The sequence below is a fragment of the Dryobates pubescens genome, chromosome 2 (genome assembly GCF_014839835.1).
Source record: "Dryobates pubescens isolate bDryPub1 chromosome 2, bDryPub1.pri, whole genome shotgun sequence".
NCBI classification, from domain to species: domain Eukaryota; kingdom Metazoa; phylum Chordata; class Aves; order Piciformes; family Picidae; genus Dryobates; species Dryobates pubescens.
In genome coordinates this window covers 34,353,947-34,373,275 of record NC_071613.1, presented here as the reverse complement: position 1 = coordinate 34,373,275, position 19,329 = coordinate 34,353,947, and the positions used below count along the sequence as shown (strand labels likewise).

Here is a 19,329-nt window from a genome sequence, read left to right as displayed (position 1 = left end):
TGGTAGAACTCTACTTTCTAATCATGAGCAACAGAAACTATGTATTACTCTGACCTTTCTGCAGGCTGGTATTTGTAGACTGGATTTCTCCTCCTGCAAATACTGAAGACAATATAAATTTTGCCCTAGTTGATTAAGCCTTTGTTCCGCTGTATCTGTATGTCTCAGGTTTTCTGCATCTGACAGTTTGAAGAAGTGTGGTGCTCAAAACTGCAGCTTTCCTTTATTTATTGAATTTCTAATGTTATAATCAGTTGGAGTTAGCATCAAACTAAAAATTTAAGTGTTTCTAGTTGGTATAAGAAAGGAAAGGGAGCAGATGTGTAAGGAAAAGCCATAAGCAAATGCTGCTTGTTTCAAAGTAGAACATTTCCTCTGTATATGCTTCTGCATCCATTCCCAGCAAAGTGATTCCCATATAACCTCTGTCAGGAGGAGAATGCAGAACACTGAGGCAGTTACTCAGCTGTCAGCTGACAGATGCCTCTGGTGTTGGCACAGAGAGAGATGCAGCCCAATTACCTTGGACTGGAGGAGAGGTCAGTTCCACAGAGAAAGTCAAACAATGCGTTTTTCATTTTGGTACGTTTACATTGCACTGTGCAGTTTATTTCCAACTGCTTTTTTTAAGTGGCTACAACACAGATACAATGAACTTGAATAATTTTATATAGCTTTTAGCCCATCTGAAACTGTACATGTTTCAATTTTATTCAGTGCTTCTGCAGCATAATTTTTTTTTGTAAAGTCAGATTTCTCGAGCTTTCACATATGCGTTGGGGATTGCCAGGATGGGCAATTTCCATAAGCCACATTTCTGAGCACATTTTATAAATTCAGTTTCAGTCTTATAATGAAGAAGTTTCTTAGGCTCTTTACAAATGACAGAGAAGTTTTTAAGTGCTTCATCTGCTGCAACACTTGACGCAAACAGAAGCAGCTTACCCAAACCCCTGACATTTAATTTTACTTCTCCAATTCACATGAAAAGTGAATAAATTAGACAAAGAATTCAGTTGGTTCTGCATGTAAAAAGAGGTTATTTTTTTTGTGATATGCCAGTCAGTCTGTGTTCTATATATATGTATTTCCTAATTTTTTGACCTAGTTGTTGCACACCTGTGATGATAACCCCTGTCAGAAAGAGTTGTTCAGCTGAATGTAAACAAAGGGAGTTCATTTTTTTTTGGTCTTACTGATGATATTCCAGATCTTTCCCAAATTTATATGTAAATTAAAAATTAAAGGTATGAAGTAATTGGAGAGATATTTGTGGCTTAAAAGTCATTACATAATGAGAATTATTTTAAAACAGTGTTACAGAACTAGTTACAGGTTAAAGTGGAATTAGAGAGACTTGGTGAGATTAACATCTTCTTTCTTTGCCTTTAAAAATCAGACTGGTTTGTAAAGTATTGGGGTTTTGTTTAGAATTACATAGAATGGTCCCATATATCAATATATAACTATATATATTTGTGTACATTACAGTGTTTAAAAGCAATCATTTTATGAAGGAAGAGGCTTTATGGACAGGGTTTATTTTGTAGGTGTTTGGGGTCATTAATTCAAATTGACAAGTAAGGCTGTGTTTTCTGTAACTTCATTTTGTATGACCAGTCAACCATTCCTTCTGTGCTTATTGTTACAATTGAGAATGTTGCATAAAATGACCCAAAACTTTACCCATTTGATAAAACTATTGCTTCACAGTCTGCCTTACTGAGCTGGGAGAGAGGGGAAGCAGAGTAGTTAGGAAAATGTATAGTTGGAGAGCACACTTAGTATGACCAAAAGCATTCTTTTCATTCTCCTCTTGTATGACTGCTTCTGCATGGTAAAATTCATATCACAGGTGAATCCTGGCAGTACCTTTTGCAGAGGCAAGTCCGAGCTCTCATATAAATCAGTAACTGCATAGGGGTCTCCTTCCAAAAGCAGAATCATGTTTATGTGCCTCAGCGATGAGAAACTGGTTCAATCTCCAAAGCTATTAGAGGCTCTAGGGATCTTATGCCTGCATCCTTATCCCACTGCACGTGGAAAACTGGTACATGATCTGCAAGAGCTCAGTTTCTCTGCTACATGGATGATGGATGGCACCAAGGGGAATTGATGCTGGTGCTGTGTGTAAGATTGTATAATCCTACTGGTGATTGCTGCTTGAGTCTTCAATTCCTTACATGAAGAAAGCAATGCCTTTTCCAAGGTCTCGGTGTTTTCCAATAGGGACAATTCCTGTAATATGAATGTGACTTAAGGATTCATTCTTGTTACAGCATGGGTATTTGTATGCTTTTAAATGCCTCTCTTTGAAAACCAATGAAATTATTATGTTACTATGCAGTATATTTTCTTACTTCAGAACATACGTTCTGAAAGTGATGTACTAAATGCTCCCTGACTGTGCAGAGAAATAATTAGTTCAGGCAATTTTGGAAAGTTGTAAAATACTTTGAGTCAGGTACCCAAATGGTAACTTCCTCATGAGTTATTCCAATCATTCAGTAACACTAAATGGTTTTACAACTGAGATCAGTTAGTGAATTTGTTTCCTATAAGCTTGATTCAAATGTAATACTATTTCAAATAAAGGCAAAATAAAATATGCAAATTGAAAATAGATTTAAAGTATCAGAGGTGATTTTCTTTGGGTTTCTTTCCAGGCTAACAAGTGAAGAGCTGCCAGAAGTTCCTGTGCTTTACAGAGATGTCTCATCCCTGTTGCTTATCCAGATTTTAACCATGCCTCAGCCATTGCATAAAGGTTTGTTACAGAACAATGTATATTTAGATGATTGTGTATGAGAGACAGCATTCATGGTGATTTCCAGGGTGGTAAATCATAGCTTGCCTACTGTGTATTCTAAAATAATGTTTGCTTTATCTAGAGAAGGTGGCATTGAACAGAAATTTTTGTTGAGAGTCGACAGGCTTATCTCTGCGCCCTGTCTTCTCACCTTATCAGTCAGCCTATTCAGTAAAGATACAAGAGCTGAGCAAAAACTATTAAGTACATTTACTGAAGGAAAAATGTCCTTTGTTTGACCTTCATCTCTTTGCATAGAGGGGCTGCACAGTACTTCAAGTTGAACTGAGAGCCTAAGGGTGAAAGATTGTAATTTAGTTTGACTTTCAGAGTTTAAATTGCAGCAGTCTTACATCATAGGTCATGTATAAATATGTTAATTGCTGTAATGCAGCAGCTTCAATAGACACAGCATATAGTGTAATTTGAAATACATATTACATAGATGTAGCATTTTTTCAATGCTAAAATCAAAAAAATTAAAACCTAGGTTTCCTTTTTCTTTGCATAAAAGCAACAGCTAAAGCTGGTCAGTCTTGCTGTTAGCATATGCTCCAGAAGATGGGATAGTTCAGACTGCCTGGTCTCTGGCTTATCTATAGATATACCTTTATTCTAAAATGAGAGCACATAAACAAGTATCTTTTTACTATCTCATTGAACATGAGCAGAGTATCTACTTCCGAGTCGTGTGTGGCAATTTCAATATTTGCTGAGTTTCAGTTATTTGTGAATAGGCAAATAGAGGGACTGCTTTGATACATACACCTGACTCAGGAAGGATAGCAGAAACTGTTTGCCCTTAGGGGAGTGGTTGAGTTCTCAGTACTGAATGTTCAAGCTCAGCTCACATGACTCTGTGTCTGTGAACATTGTGGGTTGTGTTTTTTCACTTCAGTGTGTATGTTTATGGATTAGTATGTCAAATAAAGTTTTAGGATAAGAAATTATTTTAATAGCCTAGTGTCAAAAATATTCTTTTTTTTTTTTAAGCAACAGTTTTAACTTAACTTAACTTTCATTGAAATGACCTAATAAAAACAGTAAACAAAAGTTTAATGAGACTAACATCTGAAGTGGAGTGGTGAAACCAAAGTACAAATAGTGGTCTTTTCATAGTTTATATGCAAGCATTGAAAAATGCCATTTATGAAAGTATCTCTCACCACGGGAAAGACAAGATTCAGTTAAAAGTAGGACATCTTGTGGAGAATTCTGTAAAATACCACATATCAGCAGCATGTTTTGCCTTTGCTCTTAGGTTTAGTGTATGCTGCAGTTGACTGGAAATGGCAAGTGGCAGGAAGATGAATGCAACCATTTCAAATCTGTGAAGCATTAAATTGGAAATAAATTGCCATTTATCTTTCTAATTTTTGTTTCATCAGAATGGTTAGGCAGCATAAAAAGTCTTTTATGACTTTTTTGTGTCCTGAGGTGTGGAGTGCGGTTCAGAAAAATGGGTAATAACAAATATGTTCAGAATTTTTGTAATGGGTGTGTAGGCCACAGTGTTGAATTTGATACCATTAATTCTTGGTAGAGAGCTGAGGCATGAAAAGGTAAAGTGGCTTTTGCAAAGTCACATGGCAGGTCAGTAATAGGGGTGAACAACGCCTGCATTTGGCTCTACTTCTTCCTGAATCTTCTGTACTGCTTTGACATTATTGTGGAGTGCAGAAGCTGTGTGCTTTGCTGGATACCATTATGCAAACAGAAGGTTGATGCCTGTGTGCACTGTTATTTCCAGTATATTCCTGTAGCAGTGGACTTAACTGTTTTGTCAGAGAAGTGGTCTTGCAGTCTGGTGCAGAATGTCATGGTAATGGTGTTAGAACCCTAGTAACGAAGGAAGAACCCATGAAAGATCTTCACATTTGTACTCAAAATCCATTTTTGTTTACAGAGTGTTTTTCCAAAGTACTGAGTTCTCTGTAAGGAGGACACAAACTTTGTTACCTGCTCTTCACATAGAGCAGTAGGAATCACACTAACTTAACTGCTGGATTGGTGTTGGCATCTTTTTTTCAATATGACATTGGTTAAAGCAATAAAAATGCCATTACTGTTCAGTCACTTCATTCTGAGAGGAAAATTGATCTGAACACATCACGAACACTGTAGATGAATTTATTATTTTTCGTGGCAGGGACTTTGTCATGAAGGTCAGAGCATTTACAATCACTTAGCAATTTACAAAGATGGGAAAGTAAACACTGTGTTCCAAGATACTGAAACCATTTGTGGTTTTTCTGTTTGCTTGTTTAATGCTAGAACACGGGCACAGCTTTTGCAGGTTTCACACGCTCAGTGTTTTGAAACTGCGCAAGACTAAATGCATACTAAATCCACAGAGGTGTTTCTGTTAACTTAAATCTGCCCTTGTATACTGAATCCAACACCCTCTGCTACCTCTTTCTGCAACAGAATAGCTATATGCTGAACAAGTAATTTAATTCAAATAGAACTTTCTTCTTTGTTACCGTCAGTTCTGAAATGTTCTATTGTCCCAGTACCTGACTTAGGGCCTCTATGGACAGTTTTCTAGAAGCACAGAGTGTGCATAGCTTCCAGTGATTTAAATTTTGACTTAGCTTTGAATGTAAAGAATACCATATTTTAATAGCAGAGACATTTGAAGTGAGTAATAGAATAGAATAGAATTAACCAAGTTGAAAAACACCTTCAAGATCATCAAGTCCAACCCATCGCCCAGCACCATCTAATCAGCTAAATGATGGCACCAAGTGCCTCATCCAGTCTCTTCTTAAACCCCTCCAGTGATGGTGACTCCACCACTTCCCTGGGCAGCCCATTCCAATGGCCAATCACATTCTGTAGTTCTGATAATCCCACATGCTGAAGAACCTGTTCTGATACATAATTCTTCTATAAAGTTTCAATGATGTACAACAAAATTACAGTAAGCACTTTAATTATTGGATAAGGATCTTGACTAAATATAGGATGAATGTAGTCAGTTTGAATAGTATCCCGTTTCAGTGCAGAAGCTGAAATACTTATCTGTATCCTGGAGCTTTCAAGATGCCTTTCATGGATTATTCCACACTGTCTCCCTTTGTCATGAAGTTATTTTTTCAAATAGCTGTTGAAGCTTTAGATCAAGGACAATATTTTCAAAGGTTATTTATAAAAAGAGGTCTTTCTGAATTCACTAAAACTGATCCTAGTATCTTAATTTTGCATTTTGTTGACTTTGTGCCAGCATATATCATCTAATTTGGTAAGAAATTAAAGGATCCATGTTGTTAGTAATACACAGACTCATCTGCACATTTCTTGCAATAATGTGAAAATCAGAGTTCTAGAAGTGTTTCCTGTATAAACTTTATATTTTTAAGGGTATTGGTTTAATGCATATAACTGGATGGGATGCTGTGAAGTAATTTGGTTCCAAAGATTTTGTTTCAAAAGGTATTTGAACTAGGAATGTAAAAGCATTTATCATTATTATTCTGCAATAAGTACAGAAATTCTGCATTAGCTTGTGTTTGGATTGTAACAGCCTAAACATAATAATACAACTTCTAGACTGTCAGAATATCAGACTTAGGTGTGTTTTTTTTAGTGCAGGGTATCATCTGAAATGGAAGGCACTTTGAAAATTTATATGGCTTACTCCCCAGCACAGAACTGTACCAGCACTCTTTAGAATTATTAAATGGAAAAGCAATGCAGCAAAACCACACAGGGCCAGAAAACACCATGCAGCCCCAGCACCTGGTTCATAGAAAGGCAGCAGGCAGGAACATACCAATTCTATGGATACCTACAGCTGTGAAGCATTTTGCATTTTACAAATAAGAGATAACACACAGTAATGAAATGATCATTGATCCTCTAACTGGTGTTTTTGGTGTGTCTCCCATGAGATGTGCGACTTGTTTTGAAAGCCTTGGCTCTCATTACACAACATGCAGCCTCTCAGCTGCTCTTGTGACATTTTCCTAAAAAATTAGTAGCAAGTGTGCAGAAGTCAGGACTTCATTAGGGTCATGAAGGTGTGAGTGTCTGTGATTTATTTATTTCCACCTCCCCCCAATTCTGGATTCTCCAAAAATGTAATTCATAGTAATGTGAGTGACATACAAGTAAGTAAATACAAGACCATTAATATGTGTTTAAAAAGACATAATATGCACAAGATACGGTATTTCTGATGCATTTAACAATTAGTGTTAAGGTGGGGATAGGGACAAGGAGTAATTATAATTAATCCCCCCCCCATTTAAAAAAATGTAGTAATTCCAGAGGATGCAAAGACACCCAGTGCTGAGAGCACTGTATAATCACCTCAACAGAACAGAATGAGAACCAGAAGACAAAGTGGTCTCCAGAAGGCTGGTGAACATTGAGAAGCAGTCTTGTTTTTCCAAAGTGCAGTGGCTTTCATTCATGCTTTCACAGTGTAAACTGATCTCTATTGCTTATACTTGCTATTGATAGAGATAGAGTGTAGTTCTATCTTGAGTTCACTCCTAGCTGCACTTACAGCCTGTAGCTCAGGCTGAAGAAGTGCATACGGTTTTGTCTTGTAGATCTTGGTTCCTGAAAATTTACTGAAAGCTTACCAGCTATAATTCCTGAGGAAGAGGATTGCTAAGAAAATGGAGGTTTCAACAGAGGGAAGAAGTAGGGCATACAAATCTAATGGGATCTAGTGAATTCTCCTTCAGGGGAAACGTGGGGTGGGTGAAGTATAGCAGTGTTTGTTGTGTTTAACATAGGGTCCTTAGGAAGGTATTATCGAAAAAAATATATACTTTTAAGTATGTATTTACAAATTATCATTCAAATGCTTTTTGTGCATAGTCAGCATTAAAAAGTTTCAAAATCCATGTGTGCATTGAATTTGTAAACATTTGTTACATTAAAAAACAATTGTTAGCTCCCAAATTTAATTATGTACTGAAGTCCTGACTCTGTGTGTTTTAGAACTGAGTGGTAGGTTTTGATATTAGATACAGAAAGGAGAAGCAAGGAGTTTTATTTCCCTTACCTGCTTTGCATTTTCACATACAAGGCTCTTTTAAATCCTTTGGGAAGGAAAAATTAATTTAACCCAGTTCTTGTGAGGTGCTTATGTAAACAAAGTAGTTCTGCTTGACTTCAAAGCCTAAAAGGACTCTTTAAACCCTTTATTTTTGTTTACATTGTTTTATATATATATATATTATCGTTGTGTTTGTGCTTAAGGAATGATGTGATGCTGGAAACTTCTTTGATCTGCTTAGATTTTAAAAAGTCAGATTGTTTGAGATGGGAAATTCAACCTCAGATAAAAAGAGGAAAAAGGACTGCCACCATATCTTCACTTCAGAGAACTGATCACCTTTACCTTGAACTGATCACCTTCAGCTTTTCTCATGTTGCAGTTTTAGGAAGTCTTATTTTACCTCTTTGGTAGTGTCTCCAAAAAGATTTCAAAGGCTTTCTCCTGCAGCCTATATGTAGGAGATGATAAAGCATTATTATCCTTTAAATATTAAGAAAAATCTAAACAATAAACATCTTTTAAAAGAAGGTAAGTTGTAAAAACCTCTTTTGCCTTCTTTGTGTATTCAGGTGAGCCCAGTAAATAGGTGCTCACTAAAGAATGTTTTGCAGCAACCATATCTGGAAGTCAAGGGGTAGAAAATTGTGTACTAAATGTCCTCCTTGTGGCAGTATCTTTGGGAACTTAACTTTTTCAGTATTTGTGTGAATATAACTTAGCCCAGATGGTTTAATCATTGCTAGAATAGACAGTAGGATATGCATTTGCTTACTTCTACAACTCCCAATTAGCTGTGGCTATCAGTAATCACTAGCTTATTTGATGTAATGTTTGGACAAAATAGAATTTTGTAGTATCACCAGGTCCTTAGGAGGAAGTTACTGCTGATCAGGATTAAGGTGAACATATGGAACAGTGGGAAAGTATGTGTCTTGTACTTGTTCCAGTCACTACAGCTGCCAAGTAATACCTGAAGGCCAGTAAATATATTTATGTTGTTTTGCATATTCTGGGGGGGGTTGTACTTTTTGTATAGCACTTGCTTTTTCTTTGAGAAGCAGCATTTCCATTACTAGACACTCTGTAATCAGTGTATTTGCTAAAAATACCAAGTGTTTAAAAATTAATTTTTGTTTTACAGAACACTTCAGCTGCATTATAAAAGTACTGTTCACTTTATTGTATACTCAAGCCTTGGCAGCACTTTCTGTTAAATGCAGTGCTGAGGATAGAATGGCATGGAAAGAGTCAGGAGCTCTCAAAAAGGTTGGTTAATTTATTAAAACATACATGAAAATTTGTTTATGTATGCCACAGATATTTCTGCTTTGCTTATAATAATTTGCTTCTGCTTCACTAATATCCAGTCTTCTGCATGTGGAATTTTTGGAGATTTTCTTATGTGATGGGACTTGAGATTTTCATGAGTATCTACTTCCAGATACTTGGGTACTCTAGATACTCATTTGTTTTATTTCCAATTACAGAAAACTGAGGTTCAGATTTAAGGCTGTATCTCTACAGTTTTATTAGTCTTGTGTTTGTTGCAAATCATAGCATCACAGAACTGTTTTGGTTGGAAAAGACCTTTAAGATCACCAAGTCCGACCACTATTTCACTCTACCAAGTCTAGTGCTAAACCATGTCCCTTAGCACCGCACCTATGCATCTTTTAAACATACGCAGGAATGATGAATTAACCCTGAGGAGCCTACTCTGGTATTTGATGACCCTTTCATTGAAGAAATTTCTTCTAATATCCAATCTAAAACTCCTTGACTCAGCTTGAGGCCATTTCCTCTTGTCCAATCACTTGGGTAAGATACAAACACCTGTTTCACTGCAGCTGCCTTTCATGTACTTGTAGAGAATAAGAAGGTCTCCCCTCAGCTTTTTCTTCAGACTAATCAACCCCAGTTCCCTCAGCCACTCCTCATAAGACCTGTTCACCAGGCTCTTCAACAGCTTCATTACCCTTCTCTGCACCATCTCCAGCACCTCCATGTCCTTCTCAGTGAGGGCCCCAATACTGAACACAGTACTCAAGATGTGGCCTCTCTAGTGCTGGGACAGGTGGCATTGAGTAAGTGCACCTTTCCTTCCTGTGAAATTGAAGCCTTTCTAGATAAACCATAGGTTCATCTGATGTACTCCTGTACTGGAAAAGTGGACAAGATTGGCGGTGGTGGAAAAAAGAGGGAGAGAAGGAAATTTGTAGACAAGGCAGATAGATATATTTTTGTTGTTTCCTTACTTTCAGATAGTATTAACAAGTTAAGTGAAGTTGTACCTTGCTGTTTTGGTTCAGCTGATTGAATACTTCCCACCCAAAGACACAGTGCCCTCTGCTGGCACTGGCATTCATTTAAGCCCCCTTCTCCATGGATTAATTCACCAGAAAGTCAGAAGAGTGCCAATGCCAGACCAAGAGAAGGGGGATGGAAGTGTTTGACCAGGAGAGGAAATATGTGGAGGAATACCCCTGTATTACAACAGCTGGGCCTTAGATTGTGTTGGCTGCAAGATGAAATGCACACTGAGAAGGCTGACCTGCTTTTCACGTGTAAGTTAGATTTGTCATACTGGTCAGTCACAGCTCCAAGGTATTAAGGACAAAGTCTCTGCTGGCCAAACTGCTACTGTGCAGTATTGTTTAGTTTGTTGGGTTTTTTTCTGGACTTGCAGGAAGCATGATCTCTGGGCAGCTTTTGTTAGCTAGTTCCCTCATTTCCTTAGAAATTCAAGAACATTTACTTGAAATTGTTTCTGGATGGGGGATTGTTTTATTTCCCCCCCCATTTTTGTGTTTACATAAGTGATTTTTTCAAGTGACAGGTAATTTTGCAGTTCAAAATTCATAGTAGAAAGCATATAAACAGATTGAAGTGTTGCCAGCTTATATTCTTTCCTAGTCCATATGATAACTAGAGGTTGGAGTTTATCTGAACAAATATTTACAATGTTTTATTTTCTGTCTACACTGGGGAGATTATATTGTAGGGAAATAGACTTAGGGCATCTGGTAGGTAGGCTGGCTATCCATACTAAGGTATTTTCTGACAGAAACACTTTTTTCTTACTCTCTTTGATATAAAAGATGGTCCATTTTAGAGGATTTTTCACTAGTGTGCTTTCATTTTGATGGTTGATAAGGCTGAATGAAAATTAGTAGCACATAAAACTGTATTACTATGAATGGATATTGTGATTTAGTGTAATTCAAATAACATAACATTAACGTCTGATGGTGAGAATTTTGACTTTTCTTCTATAGCAGCCCACTAAAGGTAGCCCTTTTCTTCTTGAGCCTAGGCATAATCCTCAGAGGAATTCTTTCTCTTTGCAGGTCACAAAGGAAGATGCTTTTCAGTTTAGGAATCCAAGTTCTTCCTTTACAGTCTAATGGTTTAACTTTTCCCTATATTCATGCCAAACTACCAAGCAACATTAGTAGTTTAATTTCTCAGCAGGGCTGAGAGGTGGATGTTCTACTTTTGATTCCACTATCTTTGCAAAGAGCCTTACAGTGTCACAAGCAGCACGTTGTAAATGTCTGCAGAGTAAGCTTCCAAGAATAATGTAGACAAAAGGTTTGTCCTTACTGCTGATTTAAATATGTATTTCCTTCTTATTCTTAGAGTATGAGCATAAAAACCAAATCCACCTTCTGGATGCTGAACATGAACTCATCTAAAATTTACAATTCTAATTATAAGTTATGTCAAAATGCAAACCAATTGATGAGTAACACAGAGTATTATGTATCAAAGTCTTTTTGTATTTAATCTCACGTAGTTCCTTTGCTTTACTCCCTCACTGTTTCTTGTGTTGAAGAGACACTAACAGAGCTCAACATTCATATCCAGTCATTTATTTTCTGGGTCGAATATATTGTGACTTAGAAGAAAAACATTTATAGGAATATTGCTTTCTGTTTGTGATGACTTCCTATAATTGTTGCCTTTCAGTGTGCTGTGGCACCAAGCTAAGCAGCTATTTATTCTTCCCACTGTAGTGGTTTTAGGCTTTGCCTTTAAAATTTAATTATAGATTTTGAGCAGAAAAGTAGAAAAAAGTCACTATTGGGTGTAAAAAGGGAAACAAAAGATTATTCTGAACAAATTCATTGGGTAAATATCTGGCATAAGAGGAGCTATACCATAACAATTCTTCCTTTTTCTCTTCTGATCTCAGCTGTTTTACTTCGCTCGGGAGAGATAACTTGCTTATTGGCTGGCTTTGGCTAAGTCTAACTTCTCTGCTCCTCTCTCTTCCCTTTTGTACAGGGGAGTAGGGGAGGCAGGGAGGGAGAAGCAGGGAGCTTGGTCTCTTGACCAGGAGGGTTTTTGTGTTGTTTGCTAATTGTAAAAATCTGTATAATATTGTAAATATATTTTGTACATATTCATTGCATTCCATTTTAGAATGTAGTTTTTGCTTGTAAATACAGCTTCGTTTGCTTCTAACTGAGTTGGTCTGGCAAAGTTAATGTTGGGGGGGGCGGAACTTCAACCACAACCACTACCTAGCTTTTGCCATCAGCAGTAGATACTGTTCACATTTTCTGATGGACTCTGGGATACAGAGGATACACAGAGTTTTGATAACTCTTGTGGTTTGGAACATTTTAGAAAACAGCTACTCTTTTTTTTGTTTGTTTAGTTGTATTAGAATTCAGATTCCATCAAAGCATGTTGGACCGAAGAAATTATTTTCTTAAGCATTTTTATACCTAGAGAAAATTCAAGGGAAATGTAACATTATGAAAGTATTTTCATATACCACTCAGTTTAGAACATGTGAGATTGAAGTAGCAATCCACATTTCACACTCTGAGCTAAACACAGCCTTTTTCTGTAGAATTACATTTTCTTTTTCTAAAGCGTACCTTTGTAGGTCAGAATTCACGTTGCACTTCATCGCTGTTACTTTCACGTGAACTTTTTTCCTCCTTGTCATGACCATTGCCTTTTGGATTTCTTTCTTTATTTGCAGAATACCCCTGGTGGAGAAAAGTCTTGGGAAGTATTGCTGGGTCATGTGATTACCGAGCTGTCAAAGGGGAGGATCTATGAAGAAGGAGACACTGAAGAATTAACAGTGGTATTGGAAAACGTCTTGAGAATTTATCCAGCATAGCCCTGTCTCTCTCTCATTTAAGTTTTTCAGCATCATTGTTATAATGATTTTTCTCTCACCTTGCTACAGACCACAGTACTATTTTTTTAGATCAAAGTACATCCCTTTGGGACGGATTTTTCTTTTACTAATACCATATGCGGCCAGTGCTGTGTTGAGAAAGTTACTTGGAACTGTGTCTTATAATTGTGGTTTTAATCATGTGTATGAAAGATTTATCAGAAACTTGGAAAACTGAAGTAGGGAAAAAAAAACCCTTTGTCAAGGGGAAAAACATTTTTTTCAGATTATCAGTGAAATGCTGCCCTTTGCAATGTATGTTTCATGCAGTGGATTATATAGTGTGCTCAAAAAGCATTTGGTTCATATTGGAGGTTCTGGCATAGGAGACAACTTATCTGGGGCAGAATTTAGTAATTGCTTCCTTTCTCCCTAGGTAAATCCTGATTCTGTAGAGTGCTATCTGCAGCAGTTCTGCCTTCCTTTCCTCAGGATCACAAGCCTTCTTCAACACCATCTTTTTGGAGGAGACCTACCTAGTTGCCAGGTACAGATTGAAAGTGGCACGTGAAGTTTTCTTGTAAAAGCTAGGGATCAAAACTTAGACTTTTAAGGTGTCTTTTTTTTCTAGTATGTATTTTCTATCCTAAGATGATGATTTTTCTTGAGTCATATTTCATAGCATTGCTCTGGTGCTTTCAAGGCAGTTTCTCTGACAAATTGTAATACTCTTAAAATTCAGCAAATACATGCTTGATAGAGTAAGTCATAAATGCATGTCTCATAAAATGGCAACATACTTTTAGAACTTGTCCAACATTTGCAGAGATGCCATAATTTCCACACAAACTGGAATTAAATCCTGATTTTGTTTAATGCCTGTTACTATTTAGACTTTTTTTTCTCAGACATACTGCTTCACAGACAATTACGTTTAAGTTCCATGACTGATTTTAGCAGTTTGCTGCAGCTCAGCTCTCTTACTTCCTTTGTGTCGAAATCCTCTTGTCTCTAAAATTTAAAAGCCAGTTTGGGGTGTTGAACAGGAAGAAAATTGAGGGGTTTTGGGTGTTCTGTTTTTGTTTATGGCTTTTGATTTTGTGGTGTTTGGTTTGTTGTGTTTGGGTTTTGGTGAGCTGGGTTTATTTTTCTGACTGGTTTTCTTGTATTTTGAAAATCCATTTTGAGTTAATCTTGGCATCATCGTACTGGAACATTGTTACTTCTTAAATTTAAATAGACATATTTTTAATAAACTATGTAAAAATTCAGAGCGTAGATACTGATCTAACCCTGTCCCTTTTCATACCTAAAAGGAAGATGAAGAATTCACTCTTCTTGCAAGCTGCCTCGGTCTATTACCATCTTTTCAGTCAGCTCATCAGTTCACCAGTGCCTCTTGTCTGGATTGGCCAGTGCCAGCATTTGACATGATATCACAGTGGTGCTCAGAACTGGCTTCATTTGCAGATAGACATCCAGAGCAAGTCAAGGTAAGTAGCAAAATGACTTCTTTGAAAGTAGTCATGATGTGGAGGCAGCTATTCATGGTTCGGTTCCCTATGCACACACCCTGTTGTTGTGGATGAGGATCAGAAAACCTGACTTGCACATGAAAGAGAAATTGTAATCAGAAATATTAGTTAGAGAATGTAGGTTGGCTTGGTTAAAAAACAAAAAACAACAAAATAAGGAAACCTATCTGGTTTTTGTATGATTGCTGGAGACAGAAAGTAGAAATGCTATCCTTAGATGATCCTAAGTATATTCATATCTTCTGCCCCTGAAGCCTATCAAGGGCAAGTAATAGAAACTTGTTTTTTTAAGAAAATACTTACTAGAAGTTTTCTTTGCCCATTAGACATTATGGATAGTTTTGAGCATCTTCAGTTGCAATACCAAAAAAGACCAAAAGGATAAGAACTGTTTAATAGTTGACTAATAAAAGATGGTACATCGTCCCTGAAGCTTAAAGAAACAATACCAAGTCTTGAACCAGCACCATTAGAGTATCAGTTGTGAAGTGGAAATTTTTCAACATTTAGTGCATTGTATTTATAAGGAAGCTGCCTCTCAACAATTCCAATTCCCCTCTCCTAATTTTATGATGCCAAAGAGGCAAGCAAGGTGCATTCTTCACTCTGCAACGTGACCTGCAGCTGTTTTTGCATGTTTGCAGGCTAAATTAGGCTATCATGAATGAAACTGAACAGTGAGATTAATCACAAAATACAGGTGCTGCCAGTCTGGTGGGTATTTCTCTTATTTTAGCAAGTTAGGTTTTGAGGTCATGCACTTTTCTTCTGACCCCTATCCCCATCAATTTTAAAACAGATAATAATTAGTAGGTTGAAAGAACAAAAGAGTTTTGAGAGCCGAAGAGAAGAGCTAGGCTATTTAAATCGTGCCTGCTCTATTAAAAATCTCAAGAGTCCTGGTAAGTTTTTAATGGCTTCAAAATTTGTGTGCAACACAGTTTTGAAAAGGTAGTCTTTGAATATCATCTGCAGAGCCTAACTTCAGTTCTGGTTTTGAAAGTTTTAATCTAAATTTTAGCAAGGAGACAGCTTTCATAGTCAGTGGCAGGGTTTAGCAGCAGTGTTGCTGTTGCCAAGGTAACAGTGAACTGAGTTGAAGCCTTCTGTGCAGATCATTCTTAATCCTTTTGGTTTACCTATGACAATTTTTGTGCTAAAAACGTGTCACATTCAGAAAACATCCTTGGGGTAAGGCTGGTACCCATTTTGCACCTGTTACAAAAGATGAAATGTGACCACAGCTGGGAATGGTGTTGTGCCAGAGGCAGGTGACTTCTGATTTCCAGATTTGTGAAATGCAGAAGTGAATAATTTTTAAAGTGTTCTCTTTTTTAGGGAAATATAAATGCATAAATGAATGTGCAGGACTGACACTGTTCTTACTTTATTTGTAGGCTTTGCTTATCCAGGAACCTAAGTGGGATTTACCACGTCTCCTTCAGCTGCCTGAGAATTATAATACCATTTTTCAGTATTATCACAGAAAAACTTGTACTGTTTGTACCAAGGTTCCTAAAGATCCGGCTGTTTGTCTAGTTTGTGGTACTTTTGTATGCTTGAAAGGACTATGCTGCAAACAACAGAGCTACTGTGAATGTGTACTGGTAAGAGAAAGTTAACTCAGATTATGTAATTGATTCTCACACTGGTGGGTAGTGTTTAATGCCATTGCTCAGTTTTGATGGTTTTCATTCCAAAACCATGTCTGTAAAATCAGAGAATAGTATGGGTTGGAGGAGGCCTTTGACGTTTTAAACGTTTAGTGCCGATTTCTGATAGAAGGATCTAGACTGGATTCTAGATAGTGATTTTATTCACCTTGTTAAGTATAAAGCCTACTTCACTTGTTTGAGAAACTCACAATGCCAATGTGTGTAAAGTTGACACATGGTTCTGATTTCATAATCTATTTTAATTTGTCCGCATTCTGATGGTTCATAATCCTCTGATGTTAATAATCCTCTGTTTTGTTTCCTTGCTTTCTGCATACGTGAGAATATCAATGTATGGGTTTGGGTTTTTCTCTTTTATAGAGTACTGTCTGATATACCTGACCAGCTACTAGTGATCTACAGACTACAGCTAGATAACTATCATGTTAAGGCCTTTGACTTCAATTCAGCAGCACTTTTCTACTCAGCATATGTATACATTCTTTTAGGAACCTGAGTTGGACAGCATCTAGTATTGTTTTCCTGCCTATAATAAAGGTTTGCTTTGACATCTGTTCTGTTTCCTATCATGGAACAGACAGAAGATTTGAACTTCATGGACTTCATATTACTGTCGGGGGGAGGGGGGATGTTGTTCAGGAGATGATTACAAATGGGACATAAACTCAAACCCAAAGAAATTCCAGAGGATCTTGAACTTTTTAGATGTTGTTGAAACTCACCTTTCTCTCTCATACTGCTAGTATGGTGGGAGGAGGGGTGAGCGAAATTTAAAATAGAAATAACAGATTTATATTTAAGGTGTCAAGCTTTGTGAAAACAAAGTTATGGGGGGAAAAAAAATCTATGTAGTTAATTACATTTTATGATAAGTTGATGAGATAATCTCTGATTGTAATAAAACTATACAGGAAGAACACTTTTTTTAAATTGCTAAAATGAGTTGATTAATACAGCATGCCATTCACTGACACGAATGACACTGAAGCAAGCAAAAGTTTTAAAACTAAATTTGTAGAGCTACAGAGTAGATCTCTGAGCATGGATAGAGAAAGCAAATGTTTAGCAAGAGAGACTATTGTAAAAGAGGTCATGCTGAGTTTTTCAGAACACTTTCTCCTACTCTTGCCATTTATGACAAATACTTGGTGCCAGGCACACAAAAGCATGCAGTTTGCTGTACAACCACAAATTCAAAATATTATGGAGAATATTTGTGCTCATTCTTGATAGGTAATTCTAGTTTTACATGAAAATGAATACCCTTCCTTGTTGAGCAGGGAACCATTTTTATATGCAAGTGTCATGGCATCACAAGACATGGAGTTCTAGATTGCTTTGAAAATTTGGAGGCAGGCTACCCTTTGTCAACTCTTTCTTAACAAATAATGTGTGTATGTTATTTCAAGCAAAATCAGTTACTATTTTTTTAAATCCTTTTTGTGATAAAGTTGACAGACACTAACAGAATCTTTACACTCTTCCCTTTCAACACCCATAATATTGTAGCATTCTCAAAACTGTGGAGCTGGGACAGGAATATTTCTTTTGATTAATGCATCTGTAATCATCATCATACGAGGCCACCGTTTCTGCCTTTGGGGTTCTGTTTACCTAGATGCACATGGTGAAGAAGACAGAGATCTTAGGTAATGTTTGTTTGATTTCTTTCTGTCTTTTTGGCCCAAAGGTTGCATAATCGTGCTCATTGAGTTACACACACCAGGCACCCAAGAGGCAGATGTGTCATTCCCAATGACAGTCAATTTAAAGTGTTACATTGGGAAAGTTTTCTGTCACAAAGTTGGTTTTTCACCTTTAATCAAATGATAAAATTGGATTCCAGTGTAAGGAAGTAGTGTACCTACCAAGCTACACGTGCCTGAGACAACAAGAGATGGTTTTGGGATTTTACTATCCAAGAGAGAGAAAGGGAAGCCCCAGCAGTTAGGTTATTAAAAGCAAAGCCAAAAGCCCCTCACCAATATAAAAGCATGCCTCCCCTGGAAAAAAAAAAGTTGCATGAATATTGTGTGTTGACTGTATAATGAAGCAGTTTTCTATTTATTTGCTATATTAACTATTTGGTTTTCTTTGTTTTCTACAGGCGTGGTAAACCTCTCTACATATGCAAGGAAAGATACAAAGTGCTTGAGCAGCAGTGGGTGTCTCATACTTTTGATCATATCAATAAAAGATGGGGGCCACATTATAATGGCTTGTAAATCATCGTTATCGTCATCATCTACACACCAGGATGTTGCTGTTACCGTGATGAATGCATCTTGACTGACAATAGCTTTAATTGAATTGGAGTTTAGCTCTCTGGCTCGGGATGGAGTTTAGGGTATGGGCAGAAAAGGGAAATGGAACTTCATCAACATGTGAAATTTTTGCAAAATTAGCTGCTCTTGCTGTTAAATATTGATACAATAATTTGAAATTAAATCCTCAGAATGGTGTGAGCAATCTGATTGCACTCAGTAGTCTATTTTTTTCTTTTGTTTTTTAAAGCCCATTATTGTTAAGAAGCACAAATTTTAGAATTGTTTAGAGGCTTCAGGGTCAGCTGTCAGGTTTTATTTTTTCTCTGCATGGAGTTGAGTTTTTAGCAACTTCTGCTGAAGCAGTGTGTGTGTCTATTACATCCACTAAATATGTTGGATAGAATTTCTTTGCATTCTTTCTGTTGGTTTGAGGTTTTTGCTTGCTATGCATTTGTAATTGGACTAAAGATGTAACACAGTAGTGAGACTGCATGGTAATAATTGGTCTGAAAGTTTAATTTTTAAAGAGTATTTCACTGTCATGAAAGGTCTGTTGAAATATTTCAGGCATTGCTGAAAACTTATGCATTCTCAGGAATTCCTTATTTTTTATCCATAAATAAGTGAAGTAGCCGTAAATTAGGTATCTGACTGTTCTTAATGGATTCCAGAACACACACTCTTTCTTTTTTCTTTATTCTTTCTCAGAAAGGAGACTTTTTTTCTTTTCCTCATCAGTTGATTAAAGTGTTTGTGATTACACATACAGAAATTGCTGTATGTAGAGAGAATTTGTACTGTGCCCAACATAGATCCCAGTTACAAGCATAACAACCTAAGCCAGCCTGTCATTTCAAACTAGAAGTATGTTTCAGAATGATTGGA

General features: G+C 36.9%; 1 protein-coding gene across 1 annotated transcript in view; it reads left to right on the top strand.

Moving 5' to 3' along the window:
• Positions 1 to 19,113, top strand: part of UBR3 (ubiquitin protein ligase E3 component n-recognin 3) — a 101,351-nt gene extending 82,238 nt beyond the window's left edge. Inside the window, exons 32-39 of the mRNA XM_054174682.1 lie at positions 2,667 to 2,767; positions 8,968 to 9,092; positions 12,823 to 12,930; positions 13,403 to 13,513; positions 14,283 to 14,459; positions 15,899 to 16,108; positions 17,687 to 17,826; positions 18,285 to 19,113. Of these exons, the coding sequence (XP_054030657.1) occupies positions 2,667 to 2,767; positions 8,968 to 9,092; positions 12,823 to 12,930; positions 13,403 to 13,513; positions 14,283 to 14,459; positions 15,899 to 16,108; positions 17,687 to 17,826; positions 18,285 to 18,402 (1,090 nt within the window). The 3' untranslated portion in view covers positions 18,403 to 19,113. The remainder of the gene's footprint in view (positions 1 to 2,666; positions 2,768 to 8,967; positions 9,093 to 12,822; positions 12,931 to 13,402; positions 13,514 to 14,282; positions 14,460 to 15,898; positions 16,109 to 17,686; positions 17,827 to 18,284) is intronic.
• The last annotated feature ends 216 nt before the right edge of the window (positions 19,114 to 19,329 follow it).